Source organism: Pithys albifrons, chromosome 13 (genome assembly GCF_047495875.1).
Source record: "Pithys albifrons albifrons isolate INPA30051 chromosome 13, PitAlb_v1, whole genome shotgun sequence".
In the NCBI taxonomy this organism is placed as follows: Eukaryota; Metazoa; Chordata; class Aves; order Passeriformes; family Thamnophilidae; genus Pithys; species Pithys albifrons.
Genome location: NC_092470.1, coordinates 16149532 through 16176205, shown reverse-complemented (window position 1 = coordinate 16176205; position 26674 = coordinate 16149532). Strand labels below are relative to the sequence as shown.

General features: G+C 38.4%; 1 protein-coding gene across 6 annotated transcripts in view; it reads right to left on the bottom strand.

Annotated features, from left to right (window-relative positions):
- Positions 1 to 26674, bottom strand: part of MCTP2 (multiple C2 and transmembrane domain containing 2) — a 127837-nt gene that overhangs the window by 28524 nt on the left and 72639 nt on the right. For all 6 annotated transcript variants that reach the window (XM_071568171.1, XM_071568170.1, XM_071568174.1 and 3 more), the window contains 3 exons: positions 19437 to 19538; positions 18463 to 18537; positions 17548 to 17667 (listed from right to left, as the gene is read on the bottom strand). In XM_071568171.1, coding sequence (XP_071424272.1) covers positions 17548 to 17667; positions 18463 to 18537; positions 19437 to 19538 — 297 coding nt within the window. The remainder of the gene's footprint in view (positions 1 to 17547; positions 17668 to 18462; positions 18538 to 19436; positions 19539 to 26674) is intronic.

Here is a 26674-nt window from a genome sequence, read left to right as displayed (position 1 = left end):
ACTGGTAGAAGAAACCTATTTACTTTAGATTCAATTTGCTTTTTGTGTCCCCGGCAGAAGAACACAAAGCACCTCAACAGCAGCATGAAACATGCTGGGTATTGAACGGCAATGATCAAAATCAAAAATGACCTCAAGGAATAGAACTCTTTAAATATTAATGCCACATTACAAATTATCTCTGCATTGCTCCACATATCAGCCTACAACTTACTAATTTTTTAAGGGTGTACAACAAGAAAAGAACTCTTTGATTTAAGTGCAAACACAACTGGAATCTAAAAACAAAGACAGGCAGAAAACATCCACTTGAACATCCCAAAGTCAAACCATATTGTGCCTGAGAAACGCTCACTCTGCATTACATATGTGACTGCACAGAACTGAGAAGTATAAACAGAGGATATGTATCTATTTTTTACCATGTAGATCCACCTGATTTTTTTTTCTCAGAAGGTGCTCGGATAACAAATAACATGGCTATGTTTGCCCACTTCAGTTGTCTGCATAGAATAAATGACACAGCTGCAAAGCCATGTACTGCTGCCATATACATGTGTCACATCCATGTGTCTTCTTGTCACAACTGCACCTTGGCAGTGGCCCAGGATGAGCTTAAGGGCAAATCTGAGATACCCAACTTGTGCTTAACAACTTATATCATGTGTAAGGATGCAACAAGAAAAAGGAGTAATAGAATAACACCTCTGAAGGATGAGAACTCTGGTCAGCATGGTCATAATTTTACCAAAAATTCAAAATGAAAAGAAAATCCTAATGTCACCCACTCCCAACAAAAATAAAAAGACATAAAACAACCAACAAAAATAGTCCCCAAAACATGCGGAAAAACTCATACTGTTTAAGTCAATATGTGTTAGAGCCTTTTTTTGGTCACTGCCTGATTTAGACTCTTCAGGGGGATCTCATTTTCTTTGCTGCTGGTAGGAAGTAGAGACTCATTTGTGTTTTAAACGAAAGCTGTGATTCATGTGCAATCACAGGACTCTTCAGAAATGGTGCTTTAAGAAGAAGCATGTTCTTCTGCAAAAGTCACAGTGAAATCAGAAGAGCTGACAATGTTACAATCTGTTCTCCACCATCCTCTTGGGACACTGCTGTCGGGAACTCCATCAGGGAAGGCTGGGATGCTACACTTCAGACTGCAAACACTTACAAAATGTCCCCACTTTGAGTCTAAATTACTGTTGCCATTAACATGTTCGAGGGATTTGTTCGTTATTCATAACAATGCCTGGAACCAGAAAGTGATAAACAACAACAAAATAAAAACAAACCAATTAAAACATAAATGGTCTTCTTTTATTCTTATTATTTTGGTTAAATTAATGAGGATAGCCAGTCTAGAAAATCGGAAACAAAATCCTTAGATATATTTTTTTTAACGAGGTGGTCAGGGAAGAGGCACTTGGTTCAAATTTATTTCCTGAACTTATCACCTATTAAGGCTCTATGTAAGTTAAGATTTTTATATTGCATTCCAGCTATTTGACAACTCTGGAAAATTGGTCAGTGTGGGTAATAAGTTTCAACATAAAAGAGTGTATGTCTGGGAGTGTCACCTTTGTCCTCCAGGACACACACATTTAAACCCCAAAGCCTATGCCAACCACAAATCTCATAGATGTCTCTGTACAATTTTCTTGTGGCTGCTACTTCATCCCTGAAGAGGTTAAAACAAAATAAACCACAACACAAGTTTTAGGTTCTATATTTATGTATGTACAACAGTTTTAGAGTAAAATATTTCAAATCCTTTCAGGCAGCAGACACAGAAGAAATAGCTGTTTGCCAACATGCTGACTGGTCTAATTTTTCCCTCATGCTTTTATCTAACGTATTTTACATTTCTTGTGCCAAGTAAAATACAGTTAAGACCCTCAAGCTTAAAATTGAAAAAACAGAAGAAAAAAAATGTTACAAGTTTTCTATCTTTTGGGGAATTCCCCAGGGAATGGGCTAGGGGAATAAATCTGTGTGTTATTTCTAACGGGGTAGCTATCACAGACCAAGACAATGGAGGAAGATCACAAAATAAAGTGGGGGTGACATGCAAGAAAAAAATAATCTGTTGTTTTATATCATAGGTAAATTAAATTATCATCTTTAACTCTAGTGTTTTGGTTTGTTTATCAGCAGGATGACAATTTTGGAATTATTCTCATACAAAAACTCAATATATTTGCAAGTTAAAAGCCTGATCTTATAGTAAATAATTCTTCCAAAATGTGTCAGAAAAAAATATCTGTGCTATTTAAAAGGAGCCCAAAATGTAGACTAATTTTATTTATTCTGGATAAAGTGAACACCTTAAAAGGGTCATGAAAAAATTTATCATTACCTGAGCTGATAAATGTCCACTTATTTGAAGACATATTTGTTAGCATTGTGAGAAACATTAACAGCAAGGATCAGATGGTTACATAATTGTACGGCAGTGAAAGTAGTGTTGGTGAAAGTGTTCTTAAATTTGGGGTCTCAATTGGGTTCCAATTGGTAGCAAGTGGGAGTCTTAAAATGACATGTTTAAACTACTTTAATGACCTCCTCCTTCCCATTCAGTGTGTATATTACAGCTGAATGAGTAAAAAAAAAAAAGGGCTCTCTAATAAAGCCAACATGTCAAATTAGACTTAGTTCATTGGCAAGAGAATCACACCTAAGGTTACTTCTCTGGCAGTCTCCAGTTATGGCACAGAGGGGAAAAAAGTAAAATCAAAAAACAGATTGCAGTAAATCCTGTTAAATGAGAAATAGATGATTGTACACATTATTGCTGCAAAATTGTCTGCTACCCATTTTTTCCAAAATCTCCAGTCCTAAAAGAATGTTTCCAGATTGAAATAGAGCAGAAGAAACAAAAAATTAATTTAAAAGAAAAATCGAATCAACAAAGCATTAAACCCAAATCTCAAACCCAGAAATCTAAAAACACTTCTAAAGAACATATAAAGCAGTAAGACGACATCCTTTCAGGCAAAGAATTCCAGATTATTCTCTTTCTTTAAGCTGTACATGGGATTCCCCACTACAGCCCCATGCCAGAGCCCAGGTGTCTTCATCTGCCAGAGAATCATTTCTCAATGTCAAGAGAACTGAAGTTCATAACTGAAGTCCAGCCCTCCCCACACCTGACACACGCATAGGACATCAGGGTCACTGAGAGTGATTACACAACACTTAAACAAATTTCAGCAGGTTCATCATCTGCAGTGTGACAAAATGCTGCATTACAGAACAAATGCATGAAGATGACTCCAAGACTCACTGTAATTATACCCTAGATATGTTACTACTGTAATTTAGCAGAAGTGACACACAAAAAAAATCCAATATATTGACAGCATGACTATGTAATAGAGGTTTTCCACTAGCAGACCTATAACATCTTGCTTTCCAAAATACAAAATAATTTAAAAAAAAAAAAAGGTTTCAAGACTCCTGCAATTCCAGGCAGCTGTTCAGGTAAAACTAAAGCCAGAAGATTGTTTATTTTAATAAAGCTACTATATGTGCAGCTCCAAATTAGGAATGGCAGGAGACTGGGAGATGCCTAAACCATCACCACCTGTTTGCCCTGAAAATCAATTAAAGTCACACTATCACAGCAATCCCTTCCTAGCTAATAAAAGTTATACAGCTTCAACACGCAGCTTTAGGTGCTTTGTGGGAATGTGCCTGAAATCTAAATCTTGAGTCTCACATTACCTCGATACTAAACACAACTCTGAACCACTGTAAAACTTGCCTTTTTGGGGTTAGAGAAGATCTTAAGAAAAAAGAGATCCTGAAATGATGTTTTGATGCAGTGGATTGAACTAATAATCAGTAAATTCTAACGATTCAGCCAAGAACATTATATAGAGTTTGAAGTAGGAGAAAACTAAAGTCCTTTATGACACATGCCTGTTCAACATATTCTGTGCTGCAGAACAGATCCAACTTTACAAGTTGAAAGCAAGGGCAGTAGAGACATCCCAAGTGTTTTAGTAATTAAACGAATATGCATAATGAACCATATGCCCAAAGGGCCTGTTCTTCATGTGGGCCAGATTTTTGTTTGAATTTTTAATTTTTATATACAGATGAAACATTTCATGTAATATAGCAACAGTGCAAAGGAACATGCTATGCAGGAAGGGAAGGAGGAACTACCCATGTGAGAACGATCAGAATACACTTGATGAATTCTGCTCCTCAATTTCCGATTCAGAGCCAAGAGGGCTTTAAAAAAAAAAAAGAGAAAGAAAGAAAAAATCCTTTTCTCCTTTGAACAGCTGTATTAGTCATCTGCTCAGAGTCTAGAAAAGAGGCATTAAATGTATGTATATTTATATAGGTCATATTTATACATTTATGTGTGAAATTGATTAGATACACCAACACATTTAGATGCTGCAAGACTAGCAAAAATACAGACACTCTCAAACTGAAAAGCTTCTGATTCACCAGAAGTAACTACAGGATGGCTCTCTGGTCAGCAGGACCTGTCATGTTGTGTGAGCTGCAGTAAAACAGGACACACTCACATCTGTGATACCGGAACAGACATTTTTTAAAAGATGGGTCGAATTCCACTCTTGTTACAATAATGTTACCCTACTGTGAATGTGAGGATACCATGGCCTTGCTGCAAAAAATATAGTAAATCTCTCAAGTTCTCTTGGGGAGGAATCGTGTTTCTCCTTTCTCAGTAACATTCACCTTCTTTCCATCCCCTGCTCTTAAAGTACTTTCCAAGTAAAAGCAGCATGCTTTGCAATTGTAAGCCATTTCAAATATCTAGGCTGCAAAATAACAAACTGGTTCATTTAAGTGGTTCTGATCCATTGGACAAACTTCTACTTTTCTTCAAAGTCAGTAATAGGAGTCAGGTACTTGTGGACACTCTTGTTCAGCAGCAGAAAAACTTTCCTGCATGAGCTTTACCAGCTTTCTGAGTAAATGTTTTATATGTGTTTCAGGCTTTATGAACCACAAGAACTCAAATCCCTAATCAGACTTAGTGAGGGAGACAAAAATTTGGGAGTAAACAGCAGAGTGCCTCACAGTAGCTCAGCTGTAGCACTCCACTTCGATAAAGAAGCAGTGGCTGTGCCATGATTGAGTGGGCACCACAGAGATGTGCTGGGAAAGCATCAGCTGAGCTCTAAGGGATGCAGACCATAATATGACTCACTCCAGAATTAAAAGGGTGACTTTTCATCAAATTTGAGAGTTAAACTTTTTGTGGGACTTCGGGAGTTCCCATAACCAAAAGTAAATGACACAGCATGTAGGAGCAATCCTGGTCACAGCCCTTCAAGTATCTAAAAGCCGAAATAACGGAGTTGTAAATAGTGGCATTCATTGCTCTGTGTCCTAATTCAGGGTCTCTGCTTTTGCCACTGCTTCGTTTGTGTGATCTAGTGGTCTCCGTGGAAAGACAGATAAACTTCAACAGCTGTCAGAAGACAAAAATTGACAAGGAGCATCACCTTTCCTGACTGTTTAAATCCTTTAAGGAAGTGTTGGAGCAATTAGTAAGGGAGTCTAATCTTTGCCGAGTGCATTAACACTCTCCGACCTCCCAGACAATAGATCAGACCTCAGACACATAATGCTTCCCTAAGGCTCTTTAACCAGGGCATTTGATCTCATCGTCACTCTGTGTGTGTTCCTACAGGTACCAGTGTGTAAGACAGTATTCATTGGGCACTAAAGGACCACTGTCTCTGCTAGTATTCATACAACTTTTGAAACAGCAAGCAGGAATCGCTTTCATCGCAATGCAGGCTGCTGCAGAAGTACTACTTCCCAGAAGAAGAGAAAAAACCAAACAAACAACAAGATTAAAACAATCCAGAATAGCTCTGCAAAACGTCTTCATTTTTATTAATCTCATATTTCCTTTCTACTGCCACTGTTTATTTCCCAGCTTTGGAATATAAATCTATTCTTTAAAAAAAAAAAAAAAAGGCAGCTTAGATTAGTTTTTTATTCATAGAAACAGTTATCTGGTAATAATTTCAAAATACTTCATTTCTTAACCCCTGCGGAGGGACTTAAGGGAAAGGGAATTAGGAAGACAGGTCTAGTTTATTAAGGAAATTGAAATATATCATTGCAAATAATTTTCCCAAATGTACACATGGAAGTATCTGGGGAAGTTCTCTTAACTGCAAGAACAAGTCATCATCTAACTCCTGATGGGCATGTTCGGTAAAAAAAAAAAAAAGCTAATATCGCTGTATCAATTATGCATTTCCCATTTAATATTCTAAACATTTTAAGAAAATTTGCTTAGTGCAATTTTTTAATGAAATTAGACTTTCTTGCCATCATGTTGTGACAGAGGCTACAACTCATATGGCCAATACATAACAGGATGATAAAACCAGCTGACTTGATTTCCACCCACTGCTAAATACTGGATGCTGCGGCCTCACTGAGGACTGGGGTTTACTCCCCATGTAATGTATTTGAGATACTAGCTAAAAATATTTTATATGACTCTATTAATGCTTTTTATTAGCAGGATTTTGTTTTACTTCTCTAGACCTACAAAAAGTGCCTTTGCAAAGTACCTGTGCAAAATAGTTTTGGCTGCTGTTTAAATAGGTATCTCAAATTTGCCAAGCCAAGTGCATCACAAATGACAAAAAGGTCACATATACCCAGTATATTTAAAAACAAACAAGCCTTCAAAGTCAAAAGTGTAATGCAGTTATTTCTAATCTGAACAAACAATAGAATACATCTAATGAAAGCTGACAATTGGCTTTGATACAGAGCTGTGCTGCTCTTCTCTTCCATTAAAAGATGAAAGCTGAAGTAAAGTACAGAAGACAGCGACTTCTCCCAAAAAGCAAGTAGAAAGTTCTGAACCTGAGCTAGCAGAGCAGATAAAGGCTGTTTTAGTGAAGACTTTTGCTCACCTATGACACTCATCTCCCAGTAAACATGCTGACTTTACATGGGTAATGTTAAGGGTAAAATAAATCAGCATATTAGACTGGTAGAAAACACTGCATGTTTTACATATTTATTAACACTTCTCAAAAACATAGCACTACCTGTAGGGGAAAAAAAGGAAAAAAAGAAAAAAAACCAAGAAAAACACTTAAAGAAACCAGTTAAGCTTGACTACAGTGTGGATGCTACGATTACGAATAACAGATTTAATTTTCATTAAGTTGTGGGGGAAGAGATCAAAACTATTTTTGCTTTTGGGAGTGTAACTCTTTACTGTGGTAGCAGTCAAATATATTCAGAATTAATGGCACAGATTTTTCTTTTAAATCTGATTTCTTGGATTTGCAGTCATTCTATTGCTCCAGCTTTATTTCCCATTGAATATTAAAAAAAATTAATTACAAAATAGTTACATATCCTGATTTAAGACAGTTTTATTATTACTGCTATCTTCAAACAACCCAAGAACTTTTGGTTACTTAAGATCAATTTCTAAGTAAAAGCTTTTAATGAAGAAAAGTAAAACTAAATGAGAGCAGGCTTTTAAAAAGATGTACTTGCTCTCTAGCTTCTATCCTAATCCCCTTTTATTTCAGAATTTGTAAAAGATCCAACTCTTTCTTATTTAAAAAAAAAAGTCAAAAAAGGCCCAACAAGCAGAATTCCTTAAGAGAAATCCCTTAAGGTACATCTGTCTCCATCATAAACCAAAATGTTGCATTACCTTCAAATAGGAAATTTCTTCCAGTTGTCACGATTTCTGTAACTAGTGTTAGATTAGCACTGAGAGAAAGGGTGAATTAAATTAAAAATAAAATAGTTCAAGCAAAAGAAAGAAAACCTGCCAGAAAAATCTGACAAAAGCCTGAATGCCAGAGCTGGCTCATTCCTGAGGGTCCATCGCCATCTACAGGCTTTTCCTCCTCTCAGAAAACCTGCTACTCCTATTCACACAGGATTTGCCCCAAAATGAGGATGGAGATTTTTAACTGATGTTAAATAACATGGATTTACTGAAGTTAATGGAGTTACCGTGATTTAAACCACCTACAGACATTTCTCTATTTATTCCCTCATTTTGGAAGACTAAAAACTTCCTCTAGGTTTCAAGGGAATGCAATGTTATTCTAAGCATACGTCTATGTAAAAAGTAAAAGATCTGCCTTTTTAAAATTTAAAAGACAATAAAAAGAAGGAAAACAAACACTGGTAAGGTTGCTCCACCAATGACATGGGAGATAATAGTCAATGTCTACAAATTCCCTGTAAAACTGAGTGCTTTAAAGTACTTTCTAAGAGGTGCCAGGTCAAAGTAATGCGAATAATGAAACAAACCCAGGCAGATGCTGACTGAAAGAAAATCAATACACTTGTGGCTCTGGGAGTGAAAAAAGAAAAGAGTACACTTAGTAAAAGAATTTTTAATTTTAATGACATATTCACTTCCTAATATATACCTTTTTCAAAATACATACTGTGGGTTTCCTGCTTTTTTTTTCCTTGGTTTGAGCTGAGCTGCATGTCTTTATCCATACAGCTTGCAAAGTCAAAATCAAGGCCAAACTTTGAGACTTGTACAAATAAGCTTCTCAAATTCTGGTATTTCCAATAGTGGTGGGTAAGTAGCTTCTGTCTCACACTCCTGTTTAATGAGTCTCACACAGATGCAGCACCCAGTCAACGTAGAATACTAATTTCATCTTTGTTTATGCAATTTCTAATCTGTGAATAAAGTGAACTTTCACAGTAAAGGCAACAGGCAAATTGGGAAAATGAAAATTACTGGATCCTGATATGGAATATCCTCCCTTTAGGATCAGATAAGTTAGCAAATGGTTACAAATAAATTTCCTTTGGTTTTCAATCTACCATTCAATTCATAAGAACTACAAATCAGAAACTTGTGATAAGAATCAAAAACTCAGAAGAGGCTCCAGAGTTTTAATCTGAACTTCCTTCAAGAATTTAAAACTGCAAAAAGAAATACAGCACAAGAGAAAAGCCAGATTTCAGGCAGTGGGCATATCAGTCTTCTCCACATTCTTTAGTGTGGCAAATTCCTAAAATTGTGATGCAGGTTTGTAAGGTAACAGTAAGAATAATGAACTAAATTTACCTTTGATATATGCAAGTTTTGCAATTCCTTCAGGAGTAAAGGAAGCACTGCTGCCTTCACGGACAGAGAATTTCACCTTTTATAAAACAGTTAAATAATAGTCAAATTTTAAAAAAAATTAGTTAAATGCTAATCTGTGACTACGCTCCCAGTTAGGAAAACACTACTGAGGGGTTAAATACAGGAGCTCAGCAATGTTAAATATACAAATAAAACCAGCAACAGGCAAGGGTATTATTTTACTGTGCTGAACAAAGTAAAATAAATATAGTGCATGAAAAAATAAATAGAAAATGTACAAGATAGTGTAAGATCAACAATAACCTATTACAAAACTTCAGAACTTCAAAAGACACAGGATGCTATACATTAAGGAAAAATTAAAAAAAAAAAACAAAACAACAAACAAACAGGGCTTCATAAACCAAACGGCCAAAGTACAAAACAATACAGCAAAGTCCAGCCAGACCACAAAGAGGGTTTGCTCTTCATAAACATCAGATCAGGCAGCTAAAATTATTACCAAAGCTCTCTTGTAACTGTCACCTGTGGTGGGTATAATTACAGGCTACTGCTGCAAGCACGCCCACATCATATGGCAATAAAAGGACCTACTGCTTGCCAAGAGCAGGCAGACAATGCAGAACATACACCACCTGACGAGAGCCCAAAAAGATCAGCCAGGGAGACTAATAAAAATGACAGCTTCGAAACAAATGACAGAGCTTCAACACCCTCCCAAAAAAAAAAAAATAGAAAAGGCAGTATCAAATTAGCTGAAAACACAAGCACCGAGCAGAGTTTCCCAACAGGTCACAACTTGAACACAAAGGCAGGCACAAGGGTTTCTGTGTGCAGTTAGCGCAGGTTTTAGCCAGAAAGAGCCCTTTTACATTTGATTATTTTTTAATTATTAGATAAAATGTTTTCACATTTGATCTTGGCTTTGTGGGTTGTCATTAAATAGCCAAAGAGATGAAAACTGTATTTCCACTCCAGTTCTGAAGCCTCACAGATAGCTAAATATATATGCATATCTTAACACAGATACCTTCTAGGGATAAATCCATATACTGAAACAAAGCTGAATTTCTCATTGCCTTAATTCTTGACTGGATGCCTGCATACACATTCTTGCTGACCAGCTGCACAGAGGCTTATCCTCTGACAAGACTGTTCTTTCACCCAAATACTTGGACTACAGAGTTTAACCCACACAGCCAAGGTATTAAAAGGCTTTATCATCAATTAAAACCAACATAATGCAATTAAAGAGTGAGAGGCAGTGATGTAGGTCTCTCTCATTACCAGGGCTGAGGGAATCATTCCTATGTGATGCACTCAAGTTTTGAATAACAGCACAGAAAACATGACTATTCCTCAAAAATATCAGCACAGCATAGCCTTAATTTAAAAGGAGGATCCCTAACCCCAAAATCAAGGGAATTGCTATATTGGGTAAATGCCTTGTCAAGCACGCCCAAGGAAATGGGCATGACTCCTCAGATGCAAAACACAGTTTTGCTTTTAGTTTTATTTTGGAACATTTCACTGGTAAAAAGCAAATTCTCCAAACTTCTGAGCTGAAAACTTAAAGCCAGACATCCACCTTTTTCAAAGTTAAAAGGGATATTTGTACTAGTCTCTGCTCAGCTCCATCTCACACCGACTACAAACTTTGCTTTTTAAATCTTGTTTATCCTGTTGTCAAGCTTCTAAGTGGTTATTTCCCTATTAACTTTGTCCTTGTTTGTTCTTGCATTTTTGAAAGAGCTGGAAATAACATGTGTTTACTTTGCTGTGTGTCTCTCAGCATCATCAATATCACTGTTGCTATTCCAGGAATTTTAACTGCTGCAGCAAAGTCTGGGATCTCAAGCTTAAATTGTATTCCCCTCAACCACAGAGGAATAATACCGGGAAGGTAAAAATTGCTGGAAAAAGGGTAAAACCATCTCCTTTAATTGTCTAGAGAAGCCTGTTTCTCATCTGAGCAGCCACTTGTGTCAGGTAATGTGCTCCTGCCAGCTCTGCATGCAGAGACGGTGCGTTTTCACAGGCGCTGCCACGAGCAGTGTGGAGGAAGCAGGATGTAAACGTTTCCTCCGTCATTAGGAAAATGCTTTTACTGGGATATAACAGCTCGAAATAAAAACATACTTCCAATCCCGCCTTCTCGCTGGAGTTCAAGACAATAATTTTAAAGATGTGCCTTCGCCAGGGATTTACAGAGGGAGAGAGGGAAGGAAATGTTAGGGGCACTGAAAATTACTTACTCGGTCAGATTCCTGAAACCTGTCTTTTGCTACTCCTCCAGCGCCAGTTCTAGCTTTAATATGAACAAATTTTTGTAGCGTAGTGTTATTTTACAGCTCCCCTATTTAAATAGAAACTGCCTTCCTCCCTTGCCGACTGCTTCTTTAAAACTGCAGCAAAACACAAGCTGCAAATGGGCTGAGAACAGCCCTCAGCAAAAGCTCTACAGTAAAGCGGATGTAAAGACCATCTCTTTTGCATTAATACTTTTTTCTTCTTTTTTTTTTCAAGTTTCTTGGTTTTCCAAGTTCCCTATTCAGTGTTTGAAGAATACTCATTCTTCTCTCTTTAGGATTACATCTATTCATTTTGAATGTGGAGGCATTTTAATCTACCATTACTTTAATGCTGTTCCCGGATAGTTTGAGAACAATGTTTTATATTTCGTCTTCAGCAATGAGGATGAGGAAAAAACAAAGGAGAAAAAAGACTATACCCTTCTCATCAGTTACACATGTAGTCATGGCAGGGTGGTTTGTGCTTTGTATCAGGGAACTGCTTGTTCAAAATTAGTGGACGATCCATGAGGAAGATTAAAAAAAATTTAGGGAAGTTCATGTGAGAGCAAATCTTCCTTCCCACCAAACAGGAGAGTGAATTATTCTCATCTAATGGTAAATCAAAATTCTCAGTTCAGTTTAACCTCTATCCTCTGCTTGGCAGGACAGAGGTCCTAGAGATGTTTGGTGACTCTGTCTCTATCCTGAGCTGTTTGGATTTCATAGCTGCTACTACTTTCCCTCTCCATAGATTTCTCATGTTCCCTGTGTCACTTTCATCCCAAGAATCTCCCCTTATTGATCTGTAATTCCTTTCCCATCTAGGAAAAAGTAAAATAAAATAAAATAAATCACTGTGTTTTGAAACAATGCAGGAGTTAAATTGGATGTTTTACCCGTATACTGTTGTCATGTCCAGGGTTGAATTATGCTCAGTACAAACAGGGCTGGAACATTTTGTGCTTTGCTTGGGAAAGCCAAACCATAACATGCAGGAGACACTTGTCCACATGCAGAATGAGAAATTTACCCCAAGTAAACTCCAGAAGGCTTGGATTTTGAATTACAAACATCTTTCTTGAGGGAAAAAAGAACATTTCCCTTCTCGATAGGCAATTAGCAATTTTAGAGGACACTGTCAACAACACTAAGGGCCTTTTGCCCATAGTTCATCAATGTAAATATAGCCCAGCTCAACAGGAATCAAAACTGTTCCTGTCTAATAAGATGATTGGTGTCTTCTCCATGAGATGAGTTTAGCTGGGCTCAGATCCAGCTCCCATATCACAGGCTTAAGTGGCAGCATGTTCAATGGCACACTCAGCAGAGATTCCCAGAAGGTCACGGGCTGCAGCATCTGACCTCTCTCTCTGCTATTACCCCAGATTAAGCCTGAAGCAAATTGGCACAGCACTGCACATACCTGAAGCCTCACCCAGCCTGCCCTGTGACTCCTCAGACTTTCAAGTTCCCACAGTGCAAGGGGCCAGTGCAAAAAAACCAGGCCATCCTCAAGCTCTCTCTGGATTTAAAAAGCTTTGGAGAGCTCAACAGAGAATGGGTGCCAAAATCTCACCTTTGCAGCAAGGACCATAAAAGCTTAAGTTCAGGTTTTCTGCCGCATCCACAACCCTCACCCTCAAGCAGCTATGCTGGGCATCCACAACCCACAGAGCTTCCAACTCTTGCATCAGCTCGCTTTTTGGGAAACCCAAAATGCTCCAAAAGGATCCCATTTGTGTCATTTTCCCAGCTGCCCACCATTATATAACTGCAGTCAGTTTGACCAAAATCTCCCCATTTCCAACACATTATGCTGTACCACCACATATTCCATCCCTTCCTCCCAGTACTAAGCCATCATAAAACAATTAGCAGACACACTGCAATGTCACTGCTAAATAAATAAATACTGCCTGTGCCTGATACATTCCTTGTCTGGCTGGCCCAGGCTGCCAGCAAGGGCTGAGCTGGAAAAATAGTTCCCACCTGTACCCACCCTGGCAGCAGCCTTGATTAGCAAGAAGCCTAAACCTGATATAGTGGGAAATGCTGCCAGTAAAAATGAAGTATTCTGGCAAGGGTGAGTGTGCAGGGACCCTGAAGGAATTCAGTAGCAAGCACTGCCAGTCACACCAGAGGTGCTATGGTGGCTGGTTTTCCATCATTTGCCTGATCCCGTCAATGTCTCTTCCAACTATCATGCAGACTTTTAAAAAAAATATACATATGATAGTAAAAATTCCAGTCAATATATCCTTTTAATTCACACCAGATTATATTTTTATGCAATTACTGTAATTTCATTAAATGGCATAATTACCATTAATGCAGAGAAAACTGTCAATAGAAGGTGTAATTATGTTGTATAAAATCACAAGTACAATGTGCAATGATGCATAATTCCTCATGAAAATCATTCTGTGACTAAAATTAACTTTTAAAATATTTTTAAAATACACTGAGTACAGTAAGAATGATTTGGTTAATCTAGACTTCACTTCCATGACCAGAGGAGATGGGGCTACAGAGCAGGTAGGGAGTGTTTGCACGTAGAAGGAAGATTCAAAAATTCGGTTTAAGTGTGCCTCAGAAAAATAAGAACACAAGTTTTCGTATGCATGAGCAGGGAAAACGAGGAGCTTATAATCACACAGACATGTAAAATGACCTGTCAGCAGACATTCTCCCAGGCACATTTCATCCTGCAGCTGCAGCTTTTTGGACCCCAGTAACACTGTGTGGAAGTGATGTCCCAATGGAGAAAAGTGTCATAAGGAAGGAGTGACGAGGACCAGACTAAAACTACAACATTCACACTGGAAACTGGTAGAAAATAGTCCCCGGAAGGGTATGAACTGTGTCAGACACATGAGAAGGGCCATGCAGGGAGGTACTGTACCATGCCTCTAGTTATCTTAAATTAAAGACCTTCTTGAGAAGTGTATTTCAACCAAAACACAACGCATTGGGTTGAATACAGAGAAAACTATATCATAATTAAAGAGAATAGAATGTTTTTGAAGATGTCCTTGGTCTCAAAAATCTGTAATTCTCCCCCTCAAAATCCTGAATTAATGAAGAAAAATACACAAAGTACTCAAAGGTACCTCTTGGAATATGAACACTGTCAACTCTACAGGCAATATTTTTCACATGTGGGAACATTCCTGATATTTCCAGGCACACACAACCATGTGTGTCCATTTTTCACACCAAACCAATGGTGAGAGGAACTCTTTGAACAACCCAGAAAACCTGTAACTCTTTCCTCTGCCTCAGGATGTTTATTCCAGAATTTGTGTTACACAGTTTGCCCCAAACCCTTTGTGCACATCACAAAAAGGGAAATGTTGGTTTTCACTTCACCTTTCTTTCAAACCTCTTTCTAAAATCTCTAAATATGAGAAAATTCTGATTTTCCATGTGCCTGGGCAGAACTCACCAGTGTCCTCTGTGCCTATACAATTAAATCAGATGAAAAGTCATTGAATTAAAAGCACAGAATGCTAATGAATAATATGATTTCATTTTTATAGCACAAAAAAATTCATCTGTTCATATGTTCCTGGATTGTTTCCCCTCACCATTAATAAAGAGATTTAAATTGGGATGACATATCTTATAAATGACAAAACACAGTGATAGCATTTTTCTATTCACTCCTGTCCTGCCTGTGCTGTCCTGTTTCCTCCCTCTTTACCAGTGCCTCTTTCTGCTGCAGACCCAGAAGTAGCAGCTGATGTCCTTGTCACACACATGAGCTGTCACACTAATGAGGAGGGAGGGGCAGTGTAATGAAAACTAAACCAGGAAGGTGTAAGATACCATGTCCTCCCCTATTGCCATCCTCTGATGAGCTCACAAATATTTCCTTCTGTCTCGGGTTTTCTGTCTGATTTCCTAAGAAACAGGGCTCCCATGATTACACTGTCTGTCTTCCTCCTCCTCCCTCCTTTCACTCCCCCTTGGAGGAAGGGGTATGGATTACCCGTAGAGGGAAAGCAAGAGTAGTACAAGAGGGGAGGAGGGTTTTGAGGACCACCCAGTATCTCAGATTATCACAGAGAAGATATGTGGAAATGGAGAATATGATCAAAACAGTTATTACCAGTGGACCAAGGGAAAACACCTGTAAGGAAAAACACTTTTCTAAAAAGGCATTTTTATGGTTTGAGGGCCTGACTGGCACTGAAGTTACCAGTGAGGGTTTCATGAACCCAGATGAAAAATGGCCAGAGAAGCTTTGTGCATCCTCCTCCTCTCATCTTTTAACCAACATGCTAAGAGTGGATTTTCCACAGAGACGGGCAGGGAAGGATGCTGCACCTACCATGCTGTGTGTGTATTTTCAATACTATGAACACTCATGCTGGAAATAGTCAGAGAGAGATATATAATTAGCATTTCATTTTAAGTGCCAGAGCTGAATTATTTCCATGTGAGAAAAATCAGATAGACTTAAATTTTGGGTTGTAGAAGAAGCCTGTGGTAATTATTCTTAGAGCTGAGTATTTTTATTCCTTTCCCATTACCCACTTTCTTTCAGGAAACCAGGAGTATTATGGTATCCAGTAAAGATGTTAACAGTCTGTGACTTGTAACCTGCTCATCCTCCTTCTCACTAGGAATGAATTCCTTTTTCTGTAGAACCACTTTCTCACCACCTTCTTATTTTTCTGCCTCTTCACCACCTCCAAATTTTCCCTAAGTCTGGAAAACCTAACTTCACAGCTGTAACTTCACAAGTATTTTGGGGCAAAATCTCTTAAGAGCAAACCTTTTAAATATATGCTTAGATTCTTGCTGTACAGTGATGGTAGGACATTGACACTGGGATTTTACACAGAATCTTCTCTTTCCAGCCCTAGTGTACATGACCTTTTTTCCCTTGGGCACAATCATACAACTCCCTTGCACAACCACACAGACTTCAGTGAAGTACCAACTACCCTGCCCTCCACCAGCTCTCAAGCCATTAACTGTATATAGTATAGGTATATAGTATATCTAGTATATATAATATGATCTAAATAAACATCAAGCAACAGGAAGACAAAAATTACAGAGAAAAGACCCTCTCATATGCATCAGCCACCTCTCTGATCCTACAGGGTGAAGACAGCTCCTCTGTCTTTGCTCTGGAGCTTCTTCCAATCAGGAATGGTCTACTTTACTCATCTCTGGCAAATACACTGAAGTGTTTTCTTTAAAAAAAGCCTTTAAGCATCTTACAATTCACAGACAGTAAAAGCAGGAGAAAATCTTGGAGATGTGACTGTTATATCACTTAATAAACACTCAACTCAAAAACTTTCTTTCTGCATGCTGGACCACCACAAAATGATTTTGCAACCTTTAATGGCATGCCAAACATTTCAAGCATGAAGAAAATGTCACACCTCAGAATAAAGAGCAGGCAAAACCTTTTTGTGCTTGAGTGGATTATGAGAAAACTGCAAATGGGGTGTTTACTACCAAGAGGAAAATGGAGAGAGATGAAAAGCTGGACAGACAGGTGGAGAACTTGGCTTTTTGTTTGCAGCATGAAGCAGAACTCACTTTTCCTTTTCTTTTTTTTTTTAAACAATGTATTATTACAGTCAAGAGAGTAAATTTGTAACAGGCAATGTCAACACAGGCATAGCAGGAATTGATAACCTGTAGTGAAGTGCTGCCTCAATGTAATGGAAGATGGAAGGAACAAAATCCATCAGCTCCACTGTGTCACCCACATCAAAGGCATCTCCTTGCATCACCCTCTTGGCCACCACCTCTTTCCTTTCCTACCACAAGTTGCCACATTTTAAATTAAAAATAATTAAAAACTCCAGAGTCACCACACAGTTACAGCCTTTGCATGGTGGCACCTCCCACCATGGACATAGGCATCCTCAGTGCAGGTGATGAATACCTCTGCTCCGAGCAAAGAAAGGCTATTCCTGAAGGTCTAATTTCCATGCCCATCAGTCCCAGTGTGGCCCAAGCTGCCTTGAAACCCATAGCCCTGCAGCCACCCAGCTATAAAATACCAATAACGGCAAACAATAAAGGGCTTTACTCTGGTGGAGAGGAAGGCACGGTAACACTCAAGATCTTATATCACTTAGCCTCATGCAATAAAAGAAGAAATCCACTTACCACAAATGCTATCAAGCTCTTTACCGTGGACTCCCAGAGAAAGCAGCTCCAAAGGAATTGTATTGTATTCCATATTGCCATGGTGATTTTTTTCACGCGATCAACATTTCTTGATAAGATCTGATAAATATTGAGGGGGAGGAGGGGAAGAGTAGTTTAATCAAACACACTAATATCCTACTATTGCTTCAGCAACAGTGATAATTTAAGGTACAAATGCACATCAGGGTACGTATTACAAATAAAGCTTCTATTCACAAACATTCTCCAGCTCTCTTCTGCTTTCTGATTAAACTCAAACCTTCCAAATTTTTCTCATCCTTTATAAAAAAAAAAAAGAAAAAGAAAAGAAAGAAAAAAGGCATGTCTCAACAACAAAACTAAATACAAGAGTTACACAAACATACCTTTATCCTCTTTTGATTGTCAATATAAATTAATGTCTCATTAAAAGGGCCAGATAGAATGTAGTCTGAACATCTTTTCTACATGTTTCGGACTAGTCCATGGAAACAAATAGGCATTTTTAGACCTATTACAGGATACCTTTATTTTAAAAAGAATAATGGCCATTGTTCTAAAATCCTATGGGCTCTTTACATAAAGAATTTAGCCCTGGTTTCTTCCTTCCCAAAGACGGGAATAAGGCTCTCATTGAGCTTTAAGTGCTGCGAACTGTGCAAAATCCACAGCTATCATTTTCCCCACTCTGAAGCACAAAGCAGAACTACTGATGCAAGCTATATCAGAAAGCAATTTCATGTTAACACAAACAAACCTTTTAATATATACAGAAATACACTGAATTTACATGTGTTCAGCATTTCATGCATAAGTAGGTTTTGTTCTTGCAATTGTGCTACAGCAATTCTTTCCATAACAGATGCAAAGGCTTAGGCCAGACACAATACTCACCTTTTTAGAAAATTTGCGGTTTTCCTGAGTAAAGCGCTTTTCTCGGGGCTTGAATGTTCTAATACTTGCTTTTATCTAAAAAAAAAATTATAAAAATAACATCACATAGTTTTAAATGCCTTATTTCAGTTTCATATCACCAGTGCTGTTCAGGAGGATTAGGAACTTCAGTATCTCTCACTCTTTCAGACTGTATGTCACTTACAAGGTGCTTTTTAGACATATTTTCTACACTGAGGATGGTGAGGCACTGACACAGGTTGCCCAGATAGGTGGTGGATGCCCCATCCCTGGAAACATTCAGAGGACAGGGCTCAGAGCAGTCTGGTCTAGTGGAAGGTTGGGTAGTTGGAATGAGATAAGCTTCAATGTCCCTTTGAACCCAAACCATTCTATACTAAGAAAAATGTGGATGAATTAAAATGAGCAAGGCTGGACTCATTTCAGCAAGAAGGGAGCTGTGGCACAGCCTGTGATGGCCTTAATAAATAGGAGTTAAACTCAGTAAAAGGCTGTAGGGCATAAACAATTGAGACTGACTCAGCCACCTAAAAACTAAGCACACTGTGTCCATGCCTCATTAATTTTCCTGTCAACACCCTGGGAAGAGAAAATCGTGGGTTCTTCTTCTTGGGGAAGAAGTAGGTGTTAAAATTAATGTATAATAAGATGAACATTAAGCCCTTTTTTGGCTGTTGCAATTGAAGCCGTGGCCACAGCAATTGGCACCTCCTTCCCAAGGCGCTTGTGGTTATTTGTCAATCCAAAACTGCATCTCCTTTCTCCCATCCACCTGGTGGGGCCACAGCTCTGATAGCCCAATACTTCTTCAATCACATCAAATATCCCTCCAACACCAGAGGCACCTGGGTCAGGGCTATCCTTCTTGGCATCACCCCCCATCCACCCTCGTCCTTATAGATGCACACTTTTCTTTCATGAGCGATAAGCAGAGAGAAAATACTTGAACTTACAGGATTAAATAGGACATCCAGCTCCAAGTAAATTACTCCTTTTGAAGCACGTTCCAAGTCTTTATTCTTCAGCGTGTAACAACTTTGTTTACCGTTTCTAATCTATAGTTTTGTGGGGGGAAGAAAAAAAGCATCAATATTTTCCTGGCTGTAATTCACAATATAATTTAAAGACATTGCAAACAAATAAATAAATATAACTCAAGCACAAAAAAACCTCCAACCTTCCCCAAACCCTGATAATATACTTGGAGCCTGAAATACAAAACGACTGTTGGATTAGAGACCTATAAAATTGCAGATTAAATCTCTTATGGTCCAACTTTAATTTACAGACCTTGTACTTTATAGTAGAGCAGTGCACGCAATAACCAGTCTGAAAATTCTGCCCTGGAAGCCAGTGAGTTGATGGGAAGTAATCAGCCTCTGTTATTACAGGTTTAAAATGGGATTTTTCTTCCAAAGTTCAGGAAAAGAGCCACAAACAACAACTTTACCTACCTATTGCACACTCCAGTACATGAAACCACTTCTTAATGCTTAGTTTATTGCAACGTTGTCAAATTATTACCCAGCAAACAAACGCAATCCAAAGAAATTAATCAGCTGAAGTGGAGCAAATGCTAATGTAACAAATGTTCAAAATTAACTAATTCGTGTGGAAGACTTCTCCCCCCACCCCATCCCTGACTTTCAATACAGTTTCTATGCTCTAATCCACCGGTTGGCCCTATCTCACTAAACATCTATTAAAAGAAAACAACCAACGAAAAAAACCTCCCTCACCATTTTGTAAACTATTTGGCTCAAATCAAAGGCATTCTCTCTTCAAAAAGTGATGGCAGAAATGTATTTATTATACACAGTAGGATATGTATTGATTAAACATTTGGCTTTTTAGGAAACAGACCAGTTAATTCTAAACAGCAGTAACATAAAAAACTTCAGCTTACCAAAAAGCTACAGTGAGGGACTGTAATGATCAAAGATTAAAGATAACAGAGGAAATTTGGAGGCATGAAATTGCAACCATATTTAAAATGGCTATTGCTGCTCTGGCATTTAGAAGAGGCACTCATATAAACCACGGTAGAAACGATTAAGGAAAAAAAAAAAGGTATAATAGGAACCAAGTGATTTCACAAGACAAGGGAAAGGTCACTTTCTTTCCCAACGTTGCTCCACCCTTTCTATACCAGAACAGCTCATCAAAGAGTAGATGGGGTTTCTGCCTAAGACTGAATGGGAAGAGGGCTCTCAAAGGACCAACATTGCATCCTCCATGCTGTATGACCAGGAACTCCAGCTATTATCTATTTTCTCATCCAAAGATTTACCATTTATGGAGACCTATGTAGAATTTATTTAATACCAATAAATAAGAGCAATAGAAGGCACTGCCCTGAACTGATCACAAACCACCCCTCCTTTCACCATAAGAGCACAGGGCACCTGGCAGCAAAGGATTCTGCAGCTCCTGGGAAAGGGGCAGGTAAAAAACTATTTTGCAGACCCGCAGCTCCAAAATAAAAGAGCTGCTGAAGGACTAGCCCCTCTTCTAGAGCCAAATGAACCAGCATCAGAAGATCCCTGGGACAACTGCCGTTATAATTGTTTCTGCTATTTCATCAGGGGTTTCTTTTTACCTTCTTCAAACACGGGCTAAAAATAATTTTACAAGTTACTGTAAGAAAACAGATTTTTTTATTATTAAATATTTTGTTCAGTGTCCCAAATTAAATGAAAAATGGATTTACTGATGGTAAGGACACTAAGCCAGAGGATTTGGTTTGAGGTTACTGGTCCAAGGTCCAAGAGGATGCCCCAGCAGCAGGTTTAGCCTGAGCTTTGCTTAATGGACTCTCCTGCAACAGGATAGAATGCACTTTGTCCCAGAGTGTCTGCAGAGATGTAAATGTCCAATATATATTACAATACCCTAATTCTAGATTCTCTGTAGTTATAAATGGGGAGCTAAATTTCCATTTATTTCAGTTACACATTTCATCACATTTCATCCTGTTACACTAGGAGCAACAACTAGTGCAAAGTTCACTTTATAGTCCTTGGAATGTATTTCTTACATCTTTCAAGAGCATAACTCACAAGATAAAAAAATGTCACATACCCGTAAATTGATAGAAAAATGAAAAGAAATGTACCTGAGTACCTGAGTCTGATACTGAGGTATTCTGCACTCAAACAATGCTTCTGGCTTTTGGGAAAAGACTCTTCATTTTAAGAGCTGGAGCTGAATCAAACTCTTGGGGTGTGTCTGCAGGTGTGTTCATACAGTAAGTTTTAAATCAGAACCAAATAACTTCCATCTCTGTCTGTATCTGTAAATAGTCATTGCTTGTTGCTGGGGAAGCGTCTTTAATGGCATCATTATTATTGTTGCTATTCTAAAACTGAACAGGGCAGAAAGCAATGCAGCCCATATACAGTTTTACAGTCAGCTTCATTTGGCATATTTAATTCTAAGTGTTTGAACTGTGTGGAAGATGTGCAATTATAACTCAGCCTAAGACTAAACAATCATACAGGTATCCCAGCTTTGACCTTCTTTAGAGGGAAAAAAGCACAGGAGAGAAGAATGACAGGCTCTGAAATGGCCTGTCTCCACTGCATTTTTATTTGGATAAAAAGAAAAAAACAACTGAAAGAGAAGTCAAACAAAAGCCCCTCTCACATTTTTGGCAATGTGCTAAGGGAGTGCAATTCAACAAAAGGTACGGGGTAATTCTAACACCCATGACTGCATGGAGATTAGATCGGTGGCATGTCTCAACTGTGCCCAGACGAAAACATGCAAAACAGCCTTAAATACTCTACATTTTCACTGCATGCTGTTCTTGGGCCAGAGTTCAGATTCTGCTCAGCTTCTCCCTCAACTTTGAGAGACAGGCAGTCATATTAATTTCATTCTGGATCTATTTCTTTCTCCTCTCTGCGTACTTTTTCCCAGTCTCTGCTATTCACAAGGACTGCTTAAACACTCCCTCCAGCTGTGGAAAAGTGAGTAGCCAGGACTGTGGGTATGGATGAACCTCAATGTCAGAAAGATCAGGTTTCTTCTATCACCCAAACACCTTTTGCTGCATACCTGATGATCTCACATGGATTTGACTCAATGAATATTTCTGATAGCTGTGTCCAAAACAGATTATCTTTCCCAAGAATGTTAACATCTAGTTATGGGAAAAGAGAAGGAAAGGAAAGGACTACTTAAATTAAATGTGAAAATATCTGCGGGTAAGCACCTTAAAGAGACATAATCAATATTATTCCTTTATTGATGATGCTTTATGTCCTCACTGAATGCTAATGCCTGCATTCTCTAAAAGCTTCTTAATAGCATACAGATATTGGGGCTCAACCTCCTACCAAGACTGTCCATAACACTGAGATTAATCTGAGGAGAGTAGTCCCCATCCCACCAACATTTTGCAAGGTCACCAACAGGAAAATAGTCTGGATTTGCATTTCATGGGAATTTATGATACTTGGGGCATTTCCCTCTTCTGAGTCAACACAGAAAGACAAAATAATTTCCGTATTTTCACAGAATAAATTGTATATTCTATATCACATCCCTTCTCCATGCAGGACCATGTGAAGGAAATTATCAGTTGGAAGAAAAGTTAAAATTCTTTTTGCAATAAATAGTTCGATCTTCAGAGGCACTTGAGGCAAAACACCACCTGAAGTTGCCTCTGACTGAAGCAAATGCTCAGGTGCACAAGACCACAACACAGTCAAGGTCCAAAGTGCAGCAGGTTCCTTTCAAATGAATGAATATATTTGCTAAACTCTTTGCACAGATGTCCCCAGTAAAACAAATGTGACTAAACACAGTATTGATGTAGCCAGCCAATGCTAAATCTATTAAGCAACAACCTTCTGACCGCTTGGGAATTTTAATGAAATAGCAAAAGCCAAGATTGATATGACACAAAACACGGAGCAGACAGGACCCTTACGCAGCAAAGCATGTTTTTTCATTGCTCTTGTCTCAAAGAAATATGGTTTAGTGGCTTTTTTTTTTACATTGATTTTAAGAAAACTTCACTCTGTATCCAGCTTTGATGCAGATTCAATGTCATATATTGATGACCTGACAGAAGAACACTGGGTTAAACCTCTGTACATCAACACCCATGACGTGTGGAAAGGGTAATGGCTACTATCCAAAGGTAATTCATCTAAAGCATTTGGGACCTCTGATATTCCTGCTTGAGCTCATTGCTGATGCACAATGTCATCCCATTTGCCCCGCATAACATAAAGCTGTCTTGTAATAGACACACACCTACCCTTATCAAAGGACATAATTCCCCAGGAAAAGATGAAAGCAAGCCACATATTTGATCCACCTGTACGTGATTTTTTTTTCTCTCCTTACTTGCCATATAAATTGCACCAATTTTGTACAAAATGCCTTTTCATTCACCCCAAAACTCTTGCCCCCAAAGCCTTCACTTTTAACCTTCTATGGGATCCAAAGTGGAATGGAGATTTGGGTTCTTGGCAGAGGACTGTTATCCAAAGACCAAATAGATACGGATCTGATGGTCTGAAAGAAAGCAGGCAGCCACACAAAGGCTTCCAGCCAATCTGAGGAGGAGCTGAAAACCCTGGGAGCAAAAGGATCCTAGGTGGTACTTCAGAAAACATTCCTGTTGATACCATTTCAGTGAGCAACGTATGGTCAGAGGAAAATGCTAATTTCAGAAACAAGATGTTGCTTTTTTTTCTGGAAGATGTGAGGAGGTTTCCCCCATTACAAAAAATCCTGGTTCACAATCAGGATAAAAGTCAGAACAGGTAACACACTTCACAGCTGTCTCTATTGCATAAACAGAGAATATCCACTTTTCTCAGACTAAGACTTTCTCCTGTAAAATCCCGTGCACTTTTGGTCAAGTGCTCAATAACTGCAGTCATTGGGTGTCTGCTCTCTGAATCCAGGTGATGTTTTAGACAATTAAGCTTCCAAAAGGCACATTATTTGTTTTCAGTGTATCATTGGCTACTGACCCTGATTGGCACTTCAAAATATTTCATAGACCTCTTCCTGTTTGCTGAAAAAAGGGTGCATCTGAGGACTACACTGAGCTGATAATCTAGCAGATAAAAAACATTCCATTCTGTGCTACAACTCTTCACTCAAAGGTCTTTCTACATAAGGATATTTGATATACTCTGCTTTCAAATCATTGAAGCACACTATATGCTCCCATGTCTCTAATAACTTGCAGCCTTCTAGGAGATAGGAGACTCTTGAAGCAGAAGAAAAAAGACAGACCCTCACAAAGAGACACACGGTTGCTTTTACTAAGATCTAGGACACAAAGGAACACAGAGATAGAAAGGACATCTTTGATAATTAGTTCAAGTCCCCCAGAACCTACAAAACTTCTAAACCTATCTAACTTCTTTCTTGAAGTAATAAAGTTTTTGCCCTACTTCTCTGTTCCTCAGGTTCTTCAGTTTCTAGCACAAAAGCCTTCTCTGTTCAGTGATGTACATGGTCTTCTGTTTCACTCCCCAGGCTCCAAGATGGCAATCTCCATCTCAGCCCAAAGGTTAGGCAAGACAGAGCCTACAGGTCACCTCTGACAAAAGAGTGATCCATTTTGCTGAATACCCTAGGAGCACTGATCTCTGTCTTTTCCAGTTTAAATTCTGCCTCTGTGAATGTAGCTGACTAGAGCTGTGTTTGAGATAGGTTATCAACATGAAAAAGCTAAAATGCAAATAACTTCTCTCCCTCTATCCCCAAACTCAGTGTATTGCTACCACCAAACCATGTATTTATCCACTGCTGCTGTATCACATCTATCAGAAGAAAGTGACGTTTGCAGCTTTATTCATCATTTGGCACCTTAAAACTCTCCTCATGCTGCGCAGCTTTTTACTTTTGTTATTTGGTGTCTGCGATAAGCCTGGATCACTGAATGGAACGAATAAGTAACTTCACAATCCCTGAATTTTTGTGCAGGAAGATTGTGTGTTAATGTCATGATGAAGGTGTACTTGTGTTTGCAAAATGCCAACGTGGGACTACTGAATACATTTAACCCAAAATTCGTTGTCACATTAATTAAACATTTTATATCCCTCCAACACATAATTTATTCAATGCAATTTTTCATTAGGAAAAGAGTCTAGTCATCCATGAACAATTCCTGAAGTAAACTTACTTCACGTGCTGACAGCTCACAAGTCTAACTTGTGCATTTTAACAAGAAAAAAAAATGGCAAATGCACATCTATTTGCAAGAGAAAATTCAATTTCAGGCAAATATTAGGTCTGATTACTTAAAGAAATTAAACCTACATGACTGTGAGGCTCCCTTGCACCTTTAACTTTTGTTCTCTTTTAGTATATTTATCTAAATAGTTCAAAGGACACATTAAAACTTACAGTCAAAAAGATAACATACATTGAAATTCCTGTTTCAAGAAAAAGAGCTTAGAAAATTACAGTTTTCTATCTGAGCAGACCAAGTTAATAGGTGCAAACTGTTTTTAATCAGAAGCAGAGATGAGTATATTTACACTAGATTTGACTGAAATAGGAGGCAGAGAAGTTTGGATGGGAAGAAAGAAGATCAGTTGGCAAGAGAGAGCATAAACAATTTTTATTTTATTTTTTTTGTCTCAAACCTTGGACAAAAAAACCCTACACTGAATAGTTTGGACATTACCACACACATGCACTCCCCTCCTCTGCCTTGTTACATGCTTCCTAAGGGATACTTGACAAATGCCTATAAAATCAACAGAAAATCCAAATCTAACATCTTCTCACTGTGAGCCCACACAGCCTGCTGCCGATCATGCAGACCATTTGGCAAGCACCAGATCTGCAGGAGAGCAGCTGCTCCAGCCACTCTCTTCCAGTAACATCAGAGATATGAGGACTTGGGGAAAAATTAACAAAGTGATCAAAAATGGAATAAAAGATGTTAAGAGGTTTTTTCCTCCCTGTAAACATCAAATCATCCTCCATGCCCAACTGATTCTAATATTGTTCTAAAATAGGAGATATTGACAACTCAAGCCACTAAAATAGACAAACAAGATAAAATATCCCCAAAAAGAACTTGCAGTCCAAGCCATGGAGGAAAGAGCATTGCACAGAACACAACAGCCTGTGAGGCATCAACAGCTCAGTATTTACTCCTCAGCTCCTATAGCTTAGGCTCTTTATATCCCCAAATTGTAGGGCT